Source organism: Ostrinia nubilalis, chromosome 7 (assembly GCF_963855985.1).
Source record: "Ostrinia nubilalis chromosome 7, ilOstNubi1.1, whole genome shotgun sequence".
NCBI classification, from domain to species: Eukaryota; Metazoa; Arthropoda; class Insecta; order Lepidoptera; family Crambidae; genus Ostrinia; species Ostrinia nubilalis.
Window position 1 is genome coordinate 11,519,173 of NC_087094.1, and position 12,665 is coordinate 11,531,837.

General features: G+C 39.6%; 1 protein-coding gene across 4 annotated transcripts; it reads right to left on the minus strand.

Moving 5' to 3' along the window:
* Positions 1 to 259: 259 nt before the first annotated feature.
* Positions 260 to 12,329, minus strand: LOC135073325 (probable phosphorylase b kinase regulatory subunit alpha). Of its 4 annotated transcripts, none has more exons than XM_063967460.1 (18): positions 11,897 to 12,329; positions 10,559 to 11,544; positions 10,264 to 10,477; positions 10,037 to 10,146; positions 8,993 to 9,140; positions 8,342 to 8,506; positions 7,748 to 7,915; positions 7,000 to 7,129; positions 6,761 to 6,846; positions 5,892 to 6,071; positions 4,961 to 5,217; positions 3,652 to 3,780; positions 2,952 to 3,090; positions 2,556 to 2,600; positions 2,065 to 2,172; positions 1,550 to 1,665; positions 968 to 1,225; positions 260 to 640 (listed from the first exon to the last, which is right to left on the minus strand). In XM_063967460.1, exons 1-18 carry the CDS (start codon positions 12,153 to 12,155, stop codon positions 425 to 427), a joined length of 3,714 nt encoding a protein of 1,237 aa, XP_063823530.1. In that variant the 5' UTR covers positions 12,156 to 12,329; the 3' UTR covers positions 260 to 424. The 4 variants fall into 4 exon arrangements, with proteins under 4 accessions (XP_063823530.1, XP_063823531.1, XP_063823532.1 ...); XM_063967461.1 differs by lacking the exon at positions 8,993 to 9,140 and adding an exon at positions 9,556 to 9,703; XM_063967462.1 differs by lacking the exon at positions 2,556 to 2,600 and having other exon boundaries at positions 2,065 to 2,175.
* Between the last annotated feature and the right edge of the window lie 336 nt (positions 12,330 to 12,665).

Below are 12,665 nucleotides of genomic sequence, written 5' to 3' on the forward strand. Positions count from 1 at the left end.
TTTTTGTTTAGAGTTACTTCGCTCCGTGAAGGGATTCGATTTTCGGAGTTGTCAAAAAGTGCCAGTTGTCTAGACCCGCCATACTGATAGGAACGGTGACTATTGAGAGCTGTTTTACTCGCGCGATCGTTAGATACTAGAAGAGGTTCATACATTCCACATGCAGTCGCGCGTGTTGCCTAAGGTTGCAATTAGTGAGCTCGCGAGTGAGTACTATCATCATCGGTTGCCTAACGTCCTGTGGCTCGTCTTTCACCTGGCGCGGTAGCCAAATAAAAAGCCTAACAAAAGCCGGACAGGCCGGACATCGGATATTTTGGCCGGACACGCAATCAAAAAGCCTAACTATGTCCGGATTTATCCGGACGCCTGGCAACCCTAGCCCCAGGAGCTATCCGGCGCGCCGTCGTCAGTTGCCGCGTGCCTACGTGATGGCGCATTGTATGGGCTCGGCGTGCGGCAGGCGATCGGCAAGCAGCGCGGCGACGGCGCGCGCCAGGTAGGTCATGGTGCCGTAGGAGCCGCTGGGCGCGCTGTCGTAGAGGTGCTGGCAGACGCCGGCCGCGCCGCCGCATACCAGCGCGCCGCCGAAGCTGTCTGCCTTTGCGCAGCATAGCGTCGCGTCGCCGCTCACGCGCATCTGATGAAGGAAATTGCACTTTAGATCGTAAGCAATAAATACCGATTCACGGTGCAGTGTGCTTCGCGATAAATCGAGCGCGGCGAGGTAGGCGCAGGTCTACGTCATCGCAAGGTATGTTTCGCCTCCGTGGACAGCATGAAGAATAACAATAATCAACTCGGTCAATATTTAGTAAACCTAGGTAGAGTTCTTTGCTGAGAAAGTTTGAGTTCCCTTGCTCACAAAACCCGCCTGGTAGAGAGCAGCACCAACCTTATTGCAGAAAATATAACCTTTGTTATTTTTCCTACGCACAGAACACGCGTATCATTGTAGAATACCGACCTGATCCTCCAGGAATATCTGGTTGGCCTTGTGCACGAGCGCTTCAACCCCAATTACAGCTCCCAGCGAGCTCACGGCGCGGTACTCCACCACCAGCGTCAGCACCATAAGCGCTTCCACCACGAGCTGGCGGTACTCTGGTTGCGGGATGGAGTTCAGGACTGTCTCCACCGCCAGCGCGAACTTTAGCTCGCCTGACGTCATCTCTTGCGTCAGGTTTGGTTGGAGAACCTTGCCTTGGATCACTAGGCCTTGGCACTGTAAAAAAGAAATAAAACCCTCTAGTTGCAAATAAATTAAGTTCTTCACTCTCAGTGGTTACTATAGTGATTCTTTAGTTCTAAAAATAGCAAAATACGTTTTTGCTACTCTGTTTTCTTGAGAAAGAAAGCCTCGTAATCTTAAGAGACACAGCAACTTTAGCAACCTTATGAACTAAGTAAGTTTCTGAGTAAACTGCACAGTTACAACTCTAAGGTGATAGGTGCGATAAGAACAACAATGATAGTAATCTGTATTTACCATGTGACAAGCAAATTAAAAATAAAAATAAACTTTTATACGAAAAATTTTTCAGCGTACCTTTTCCAAGACACCCCATACACGAGGATAGAAGTCTCGCGGCACTCTGTTGAGGGCCCCGTCCAGTCTGCGCCGGCGCAACCATTGCCCTTGACGATCCGGCTCTGCTATAGGTGCTATGAAAACGGAAATGTTTGTTTACTAGCTGATAAATATAGGAGGTACGTTGTTTGCCGGGAAAATAACGTACCGCCTATATTTATCAGAAATTGACATAAATAATTTAGGATTCAAATGGTGTAAGAATTTTTCAAATTGATCCAGTAGCTTTGGAGCCTATTATTGAATAACAAACAAACAATCAAATCTTTCCTCTTTATTAACCAATAAATAAAGTGTAGAAATCGTGCCAATTAACCTGAGAAAAGATAACATACTCTCAAACATAATTAATTGTTTATTTACTGATAAACATTTCGGAGATACACTAATCAATAAAATGCTAATTATGCTTTTTCATTCAATGTATTTTTATATCATAAAATGGCTGTGTTCAGCAATGAATGGCTACTTACTCATGTCATCCATAGTGCCCTGAAGCGATTGGCCCTCCAAAACGATTTGTGACTTCTTGCCGTAACGGCTTGACTTGTTGCTGACGATGGAAAAGTTGCCGCCGCGACCTACTGCGAAAATGTAAGCATTCAAACAAATGAACCTATCATTATATTTCAAATGTTTATTGTTGTTGCAGTTTTAAAGGATAGGACAGACAATGAAAATTAGTTTATTTGGTTTCTTGGAGATTAATTTGATGAATTTAGTTACAAATTACAAGGTTATCTTCTCGAAATAGGGAATGCTAGTATTAGAATCGTATAAACGTATGACAGACAGAACAAATGTTTCACAAGGTATCCCATTCTAAACTTGAACATATAACAACAAGTAATAATACATATCTGTTATACAGACAAGGTACACGAATAATTATGTACATTAAAGGATCATCACAGGGTACAAAACCATACATGAAGAAGGTTATCTTATGTGACACAGGACTCGCCTTTACTTTTGTTGATTTTTTCCTTAACAAAATGCAGGGAATTTGCTGCAAAGGAAATAAGTGATAGTACATAGAATAATAAAATTGGGAAATCTAATAGGCCATTGATTTTTTCCCAAATCTGTTAACCTCGGTAGGACTGTAACATTTGACCTGACAATATAAAAATAAAATACTGAACTTAAGGCCCGGTTTCCACCAATGCAGAGAGCGGAGAAGAGAAATGTATGGGGCGGAAAATTTTTCTATAGAATTTAACAGTCATGGAATCATCGTGGAAATCATAAAATCTGATTGGTTATTGAAAACACATCTCCACTCCGCTCCGCCTTGGTGGAAACCGGGCGTAAGAAAGCAGTATTGGGACTTTTTTATAATTAAAAAATAATAACTTACCACTGTTGATAGCAAACTCCTTTCCGCTGAGAATGTGGTAGAGCAAGTTCTTCATTTCAAACGGAGACAAATTGAGCAAGTGCTCAGATGCTTCCTCGCCGTTGCACGAGAGAGTGCGAGATAATTCCGTGGCCATCACCTAGAATGTTTCAGTGACGAGTTTTTAACGATAAAAGGTTCATGTCACATAATAGGTTAACCATTGTAAACAACTTGGGACCGAGTACCTAATTTAATATTGTGAATCATTTGCAACACAAGATTATGCACTGGGTGGCCTGAGCGTTAATGTAACCATGATTTAATCAATAAACTATTATTTATTTAAGAGGTTTACTTATGACCTTTATCATACTGAAGGAGCTTATATGGCAAAGGGAGACTAACGAAGTTGAACATTTAAATTTAAATTCATCACTATAATTACCAACTTATTATAAAACGATCAGCTCGTTCATTTGATTTTGAACCTTATTGCGAAAGACATAGAAAACAAAATCCATTGAACATTTTTAGATCGCTTCATCTACGAAGACGCGCCCTTTCACTCCCCGGTCGAGGAAATTAATTCGACCAATCCGAGCGTTATGTCCTCGTGGATGAAAAGATCTATAGGTTAAAGTTTAACCTATAGATATAAATCTTCGTATGTACAGTTTAACCGTTAAACTGTACGTATACGAGGATAACTGATAACTACCTGAATAATAAGCCCGACCCTAAGACGTAACATTTCCAGGAATAGCTGCGGCTCCGTGCGGATGAACATGGCCAAATATACCAGCAGCTCTTGCGTCAGCATGGCCGTACTCTCGTCGTCTCCATACGCCTGTTGAAAATAGTCAATAAATTCAATAACTTTCTTTTATAAATCTACTAGCTTTTGCCCGTGGCTTCACCCGCGTGAAATTTAGTTTGTCATAGATCGTCATAAATTATAGCCTATTTGTTATAATAATAATACGTTTATTACAGACCATTATGATCCATACAGAGTTGTGTTAGTAACAATATTATACTTAAAATCTAGGTTAGTAGTAACATAAATCAGTCAAAAAACCGGTTTCTGGATCCATGCATGTGAATATTAATCCAGTGCTTAAAGATGGGACACGATGGCCTATCTTTGATCACCGACAGGATGCTGTTGGCGCTCTCCCGTATCCTCGCAAGCATCGACGCTGTTCGTTTACGGATGATAGTTATTCTGGGTTATAAACAATAATACTGCAAAGTTTCATGAAACTCCGTTCAGTAGTTTTTGCGTGAAAGAGTAACAAACATCCAGACATCCATACAAACTTTCGCCTTTATAATATTAGTAGGAAGTAGTAGTAGCAAAACTAGGTAGGTTTGGCCAATACTCACTACGGCCCTGTTTGAATAAAATGAGTGGTAAAAATATGAACCTATTTCTAAAGTAAAACTTTTCTACGTTTTTGGTACTTACCTACTATAATGCGTGATTCTATATTTTTTTTATTGAGGCTATGCGAAAACCATGCAGCATTCTTCCGTAACTTAAGTATGAAAATATTTTTTTAAATCATAATAAAAACTATAGCAGATAGTATAAAACCACCATTACCTGTCTGTGCTCATTCTTTTCGTGACGAAATGTCTGCATGTAACAAATTTTATACAACGTAAGATTAGGAAATACTCTGCTCAACAGATGAGAAGTTTCGTGATTATACATGTCTATAAAGTGATAATCCAAAACTTAAGAGTCACGTCATCAGAGGGACAATTGTTTAGACCTATCACGTTTGTTTTAAACATACAGTAACAACATTATTTCGTTGTCATAGGGGTGACTGGAAGAAAAATGTATAGCCTGATGTGCTGTCACTAGCTCTTATAGTAGTGACATTACCGCAAAAATAGATGCAGCGATTGAAGTACACTCTAGCTAAAAACAAATAACGCTCTGAACGCGTAAGAACGAAATATACGTCGAATTAACACGGGCAAGGAGGTATATTGAAGTTGAAATCTGACATACGTACCAAATGGATGAGCTGCCTGAGTTCGTTCTCCGGCAGCGGCGCCGTGATAGTATGTTCGTTGTTAGGCGGCATGCCCACCGTGATCTGTTTCTGTCGCACCAGCAAGTCTGTCACGGCCTTAGCGAGGTCCTCCACTCGCTTGCCGAGCATGCCGGCCGTATGTCTCACGAGGCCCCAAAGTTTCTGGGTGCAGGCCTTCTCGTATAACACCTTGAGTAAGTCTTTCACGGTCACGTTTTTGCCGTTTTCTAGCATTCCTGCGAGAACAATTTAATTATGTGTTTTAGTTTCATGTCAACTGAAAAACACTTTTATACCAAAACAATGGTAGCTTATTACCAGGTTGTGCGTTACATTTGAAAGATGGTCTAACAAAGGATAATCTTAATCACACGTAAACAATGAAGATATTCCTTTTTATAAAACTCGGTGTCGAAATCAGAAACATAACGAAATCCGTGACCTTGTTTAGGAAGTGGCGTGCTACTTTATCCGAGCTCCGGATCGGAATAAACATAGTTTATCGTTAAGCTTTGAACTATGACATTAGGAAAATATTAGTTTTGTTTGTGTAATGATTAGAAAAATTATGATTCTTTTGTGTATTTAAATAGGCCTATTAATTATCAAGTTGATAATGGACGACCGCACATCAGATCTTTGACATCTTGTATAGTTGATAAATAAGTCTTGATTTGGTCTGGGCTATCGTCAGTACAAGCTCTGTTCAATTGGGCTAAAATATTCATATTTTCTAATAGTATTTTTACGCCCTTTTCAGGGCACTTAAACACGTTTTATAGCGTTCAACATTTATCGGCTGATGATGAGAACAACTGGCGGAAGAAACTCAATCACCTTTGTCAGCCACCAGAGTCAGTGTATTAGACAAATTAATATAACTTTTGGTCAAAAGCCGCAATAAACAAACCTGTGTTAAAATCAAGTCCCTGCGTGTCGACCAGGTACTGCAGTATGTCTCCCTGCTCGTCCAGGCTCTCAGTCTCGCGCAGCATGGCGATTAACTCGTCGGTCTCCTGCTCGGCGTACATCGTCTGAGACTCCGACGTCGTTCGGTTACGCACGATCGCTAGGTTTTTGTTGACGATACCTATAAAACAATATGATGGTAAAATTGGGGTAACGGCATTTGTGTTCACTGGCACCACTGGCGAGTGATAGGACCTAAAGGCGCGCACGGTTGACTTTTGTCACTGTAACAGTATATCTCTCTACAGGGTGTTAGGTAAATGGGTATATGAGCCGACACTAGCCCATGTTAACATGGGCATATAAATGGTATGGTGAAGTCAGAAAATTGATATCTTTATTTTAATTATTTTAATTTTCATACAAATCGGATTTTATAAAATTTATTTTGTATGAAAATTTAAGAAAATTAAATGATGATATCAAATTTCTGACTTCACCATACCATTTATATGACCATGTTAACGTGGGCTAGTGTCGGCTCATATACCCATTTACCTAACATCCTGTAGATAAGAATAAGTACTACGTTCTCTCTTTTCTCTTTATAAAAGCGTAAAAGAGAATGATACTGTCACGGTAACAAAAAGTCACCCGTGCGCGCATTGCCTAACTCGAAAGTGACGCCATCCTGTGATGTGCAAATATGAGTCCTCCTACCGCTTCAGCGCTCACCAGTTGGCGCTAAATGTTGAGTAAAAATTCGGTAAACCTCGATCTAATAGCCAGTGCAATCACAATCACAATGCAGAACAATCACAAAAACTTAAATTTGATATTATTATAGTTATAAAAAAAAGTTTGATTTACCTTCTTCTTTAGGCGGCGATGGGGTCTGTTCTTTAGTGATTTCAATAGTTGGAGTGCCCGCGCCAAGACTTGTCGTTGAAGTTCCCCTAAAATAATAAACCAATAAATCAAAATGTTAATATTTAAAACAATAATAATAAATGACTCTACATCCACGAGTAGAATGAAGGCCATTAACATGTCTGGGAAAAAAAGAAGCAAAGCTGATAGAACTTGCGACTATCGTAATAATAACTTACTTAGTAAAAGCTTTCTTCCTAGCTTCTTCTGGCGAAGGGCTGCGGCCGAAATTGGGGTCTACTTCTAACCAAGATGGCTTCCTTTCCAAGATAGGGCCGGCGTACTCGCCTTCCATACCAAGCGTCTCCGCTGTAAAATAATACATTATCTTAATATCATAATAATTATCTGGAAGGCGGTCATTCACGACATTCCAGACATTCTTTTTTGGCAGCAAGGTTCTGGAGTGGAAGCACAGCGTGAGACCTACAAAGTGGACAGACGACCTCAAAAAGGTTGGCAGGCCACTACCAACCTGTCAATCTAGAAATCATTGGGGGAAGCTTAGGTCTATGTTCAGCAGTGGACGTCCTGTGACTAGAATGATGATGATGTTGATGATTCTTTTTTTTTTTTTTTTTAATTTATTTAAGGCAACATACAGTCATGTACAATCAATAGTACTATAGTAAAGATGAATATGATTAAAGACCAAATTAGTGCCTATTTATAGCTATTACAATATTGGTTACAAATGAGCCACTCTTAGGACTAAAATTTTTAACAACAAGCCAAAACCTAGTGTTTTTTTGATTAATAACGTCGACTGGCCTCAGTAGCAGGCTTAGCTTATTGTCGCCGACCGCCGCAGCGTTACAGGATTACTACAGAGCTACAGGGAGGTTATCCTGGCACAGATGTTGTCTCTGCCAGTGTCTGAAGTGGGGAACAGAGGGGTCTATTCTGGAACACGGGTCAACTACTCACAGTCCACGTTGATGGAGCGCGTCTTCTTGATGGCACCGCGCACAGACATTCGGCGGCGCAGCGAACGCGGGTTGCGCGCGCCGGCTGGCCGCGGCAATAAGCTCAGTTTGTTGCTGAACGACTTTAGTAGGTGCTCCTCTAGGTAGCTCTGTACTTGAAGGTTTAGCTCTGAAACAAGTGTTTATTCAAAGACATTCTGACTCCGTTTAAACAGGTGTGGTAGCTGGTAGTTGGCTCTTGAGGGCACCTCAAGATTTTATGGATATTTTTTATATTATTACCTCAAGGTCCCTACGGCTGATGTGAAGATCAATGCATTAGAAAATAGTCTGGTAAATCACGGTTACGGGTTGACGATGTAACCAATCCCCAGATTTTGCCAGTATGAAGATTCATAAAGCGATTTATGGTAGTGAAATATATTGTGAAACAATGGTAGTAGAACTAACGTGACGAACTTGTGAGGGCCGTGACCCTCATAGATTGACTAGCTTTGTTGATGTCTTAAAACTTGTAGGTGCATCTTGGTCATAGAAGAATGACAAAATCGCAAGGACGTCAAGAGCAGTCCTAGTTAACGTTATATGTACTTACTGTCAGGATAGCCATCTTCTTGGCTGCCGAGGAAGCTGAGATTCGTAATAGCTGATGTGCTCAAAAAGTCCCCCAGGTTGCCGAGAGTCACTCGCGTGCCGTTTATGTATCCCGACTTCAGTTTCTTCATTGTCGTTATCATTGCCATCGGGATCTTACCCTGATCTGAAGAATTGACACTTAAGTTTAATACAATATCGTTGATATTTGAATTACATAGATAGCTTTTAAGCAATAAACATGTTAATTGCGCAACTGTACGTATAATGGATGTTAACACTATAACGCCCGGATATACGTATAATATGCTATCGCAGAAGGGAGTTTCTAAAATAATGTTAGGCATAAAGCATCCTATATCGTACGAACTCGATAAATCACGATGGAATGGATAGTTGATTTGATAGTATGATGTATGATCATAATATTGTTAGCAAAGTCCGGTCGCCGAGCAGATAGAATTTCGTCCAATGACCCCAAGCTACCCATCGCTCGCGCATAATTATATTGCTGTCGCGACTGTGCGACGGGCGGCCGCAGTTTGTGTGCGAGCGCGACAGTAATATAATTACGCGCGAGCGATACGGATGGGTAGCTTGGGTTCATTGAACGAAATTCTATGTGCTCGGCGACCGGACTTTACGTGTTTACCTAACAAATACTGCGTGGCAAGTAACGTGATTGTGGGCCGGCCGAGCATCTGTTTCCAGCTCATGCCGAGGAAGGCGACGTTTGCGGTGAACGTGCTCGCGAGGAGAGCCGGGTCGCGCGACATGTAGTACTCCTCGTAGTCGAAGTTCTATGGCACACCCATGCGTTAACAGATAACACACCAGTCAGGGATACTATACTACTGTTATGACGGGTACATCTTTCGCATACGATGAAGAATTGGTAAAATGTTCAGGGGTATATTTAGCCACAAATACACAATAAAATAAAGATGGGATTCATATTCGCTAATAAATCAGTGTCTCGGAAAGGCGCAATAAGAACACTAATGGACACAAAAGTTGTTAACCAGAATTGAAAGTTTACGTTAATGAGTTAAGAAAGTATATTATGTAAATTATGTTATATTACAACTTAAAACTCTTACATACAAAGCAGAAGCATTATGGGATAAATACATAATACCATACAGAAAATGAGTAGGTAAGTTAATGGGTCCAAAAGAGCAAGCACAAACCAATGTAATTAAAATAAAAGAATACCTAAATATGTTTGATTCAAAGTCAATACAACAAGCGGTCGCCCGAGTAGATTTTGCCAAGAAGACTTCAAGAAATTAATTTCAGCTTTGAGCGTATCGACCATCAGCTCATAGTCGGAAGCAATGTAGAAACGCTTCATATCAGAAAACTATTAAAATAAACAAAACATTAGTAAATCAGATTCTAACGTTAAAAATGATAAAGGCAAAAAAAGAAGACAACTTAGTTTAAAAAAGAAAAAACATGCATACAAATGTTTGATAAGACCCAGCATCCATGCTAAACAAAAAAATATGATTGTGAGCAGTTCAATTAGTAAACAGTTGCAGAATTACAGACACTGAAGAAGACGAAAATGAAAAAGATAACAGAAGTTCAAAATTACGCAAAAATATTGACTACTCTCACATAAACATCAGTACATCTATTAAAATTAATCAGAAATGCTAATCAATTAAATACTTGAACTTCAAACACTTACTTGAGGAGTGAAAGCAAAAATACGGTCATTCAAGGAATACAGCTTGCTAGTACTTAGAATACCAACATCACGAGATTTTCGCCCAGACAGTCCCAATTTTTTATTTCTGCCTGAAATTGAGATATAGGATCATGAATTAAATAGTATCTAGAATTTAAATGTAGTTATAAATTAAGGGAATATGTTTAGAGAGATATTATAAAGTGGATGGATAATGGATTAGTCACCTAAATATGTGTAGAGATGACTTAACACTCTAGCAGGCTGGACTTCGATTGGAGCCACTTCACTTATAGTCTGGACATGGAGGTCATATTCAAGTAACTTATCCCTGATCTCATTATCTTCAGCAAGGATAACAATTTGCACTACAACATCAGGTTTTTTCTCAGAACAAAGTCTTCTATTAAGTGGATCTAATTCACCAACTGCTAGAAAACCCTGAAACCAATTAAATATGGCTTAAAATTACACTATTTTGATCAATCAATATGTTTCTTGGATCAGTATGAAGAGTAATACCTCTTGTAACAGTTTTCCCAGGATATACAATGACTGAGCCCAAATAAATGGACATCTCCCAAGGGGTATACGCTCTTGGCTTCCTGGTTCAAGCTGTTCTAAATCTGCTTTTTCAGCAGGAACTGAATATAGCTCTGGCACAAGTTTAATACCATCATCTTTTCTTATCATGATCTTCTCCAATCTTTGCATGTAATCACTGACATTACTTTTGTCACCTTGGAAACAGTAATCAAGAATGAGATAGCAAAAGAATAGAGGCCATTCACATTCTATATTCTCAAACATTCTAAGCTCCCATGGTTCATAGTACAGCCTATTTGGATCTTCCCTAGGGGTTTTATGGCCATCTCTTAAAAATCTCTTGCAGCCAAACTTTCCTTGTAGTTTTGTGACGATTGCATCTCTTGTTTTTGCAATTAACTGAGGATCATCCACAGCAAAAGCTGGGTAACTTATGATTGACAGCAATCCTGAATCAAGTTCCTTACTGTTTGACTCCCTGGGCAGCATAGACTGTAGGACAGCCTGGCACTTCTGGGCCTCATCAGCCAGTACATGGATGACACTGGAAGGCCCTCCTCTAGCTCCAAAAAGATCTAGCTCATTCATAGCTTCAAGAGCTGCCTTAGCCATGCCAATTGAGCTAGCATTGAGTTCTGGAAGTCCATGGTTGGTTTTGTCTCCTCTCTCCCAAATCCCATAATCTGGTGTGCAGTAAGCTGATTCTATATAAAATACTAGGTTTTGAATAAAAGCTACTTCATCTAGGGAGAATACTATTTGTAGACCAGAGGCAGTCATCTGGGCTAGAATGAGCAAATACAGGGAGATTGCATCAATCTGCAAGTGTCCCCACTCATTGTCCTTGACCACAGTGCGGCCGGTGGCTGAGGAATACTTGGCGTGGAGTGAATCTAATGAGTGCTGTGTGCTCTTAAATTTTTCTACTTTTTCTTTTTGCTGCATCATAGCCATTAACAGACCTGAAATTCACAAGTTACTTTAGTGCACAAGTAGTTCACATTACAACAACACAAGTAGTTATGTATACTTTATTGAGAAACCACAAAAAAATTATGAACCAACCACCACCACTTATACTATAAATTAGTAAGAGTTCAAGTATGTTGTGAAACATACTTGAAACATACTGTACTAACTAAATAGGTATGTTTCAGGACAATTTTTTTCAGCAAGAATATTTTTCTTTTTGTGAATAAAATTGCTTATTCTCTAGTTCCAAAGTTTTTTCCAAACTTGAATAATTTTATAAGTTGGGAAATTGAGTGCCACTAAAGTTAATTTAACACACTAAATAGTATCACATTATATTACCTCTCATGAGTTTCACACAACTTTGCTCCAATTCATAGGTCTTGGCTCGATCTTCGTCTTGATCGGCGATTTTTTTGAACGCCATTGATAGCCCCCATACTGCCAGGATACAGTACAAGTTATCTCTGATCCATGCGTGGTCATTGTGAGGACTTGCTGGGAACAAACCAGTTACGGGCTGCTGATGGTCTAAAATTAACTTATGCACCACTCTCTGATAATAATCCAAGCGGACCCCTGAGTTACTGCGGGTCCTCATTTTTATCTCACTAGATATGTAACCAAACGGCTAAATCACGAATGACATTGAAAGGGGCATTTCTGTCGTCTTCCTAAATTAAAGAATGAAAGATCCACTAACTGATTTGTGCTAGCTTTTGCATTAATTGGTAATTAACTTCGCAGTCTGGAATTTTGAATGTAATGTGTCATTTGAAAGTCGCAAATGTCATTCATTTGACACTTCACATCTTTTTAATAAAATGTCCACTCAATGAAATAGTGTACTTATAGGACTACAAAAAGTAATAAAGTAAACAATGATTTTTAAGTGAAAAGTATAAGCACCATTTAGTAGGAAGACTGGGGCATTTTAGTTGGTATAAATTGCTAGGTGCACCACCATCATAGTGGGGGCAACTGGGGTGACTATAAAATACCATGGAAAGAAGGAAAAAGAAGTAAATATGCATTATGTAATAAAAACACAAATTCATGGAACAATATTTATTTTCTTCCTTTGGTAGTTACTAATTTAGTGCAGTTATAA

What these genes read in the sequence shown, in the direction of transcription:
- LOC135073325 (XM_063967460.1), bottom strand. Translation starts at nt 12,155, where the DNA reads ATGAGGACCCGCAGTAACTCAGGGGTCCGCTTGGATTATTATCAGAGA. An exon ending in TGCCACGCAGTATTTGTTAG is followed by an intron (nt 8,507 to 8,992) that starts GTAAACACGTAA and finishes TCAATTCTTCAG; the next exon opens with ATCAGGGTAAGATCCCGATG. An exon ending in TCAGGCAGCTCATCCATTTG is followed by an intron (nt 3,781 to 4,960) that starts GTACGTATGTCA and finishes TATTTTCAACAG; the next exon opens with GCGTATGGAGACGACGAGAG.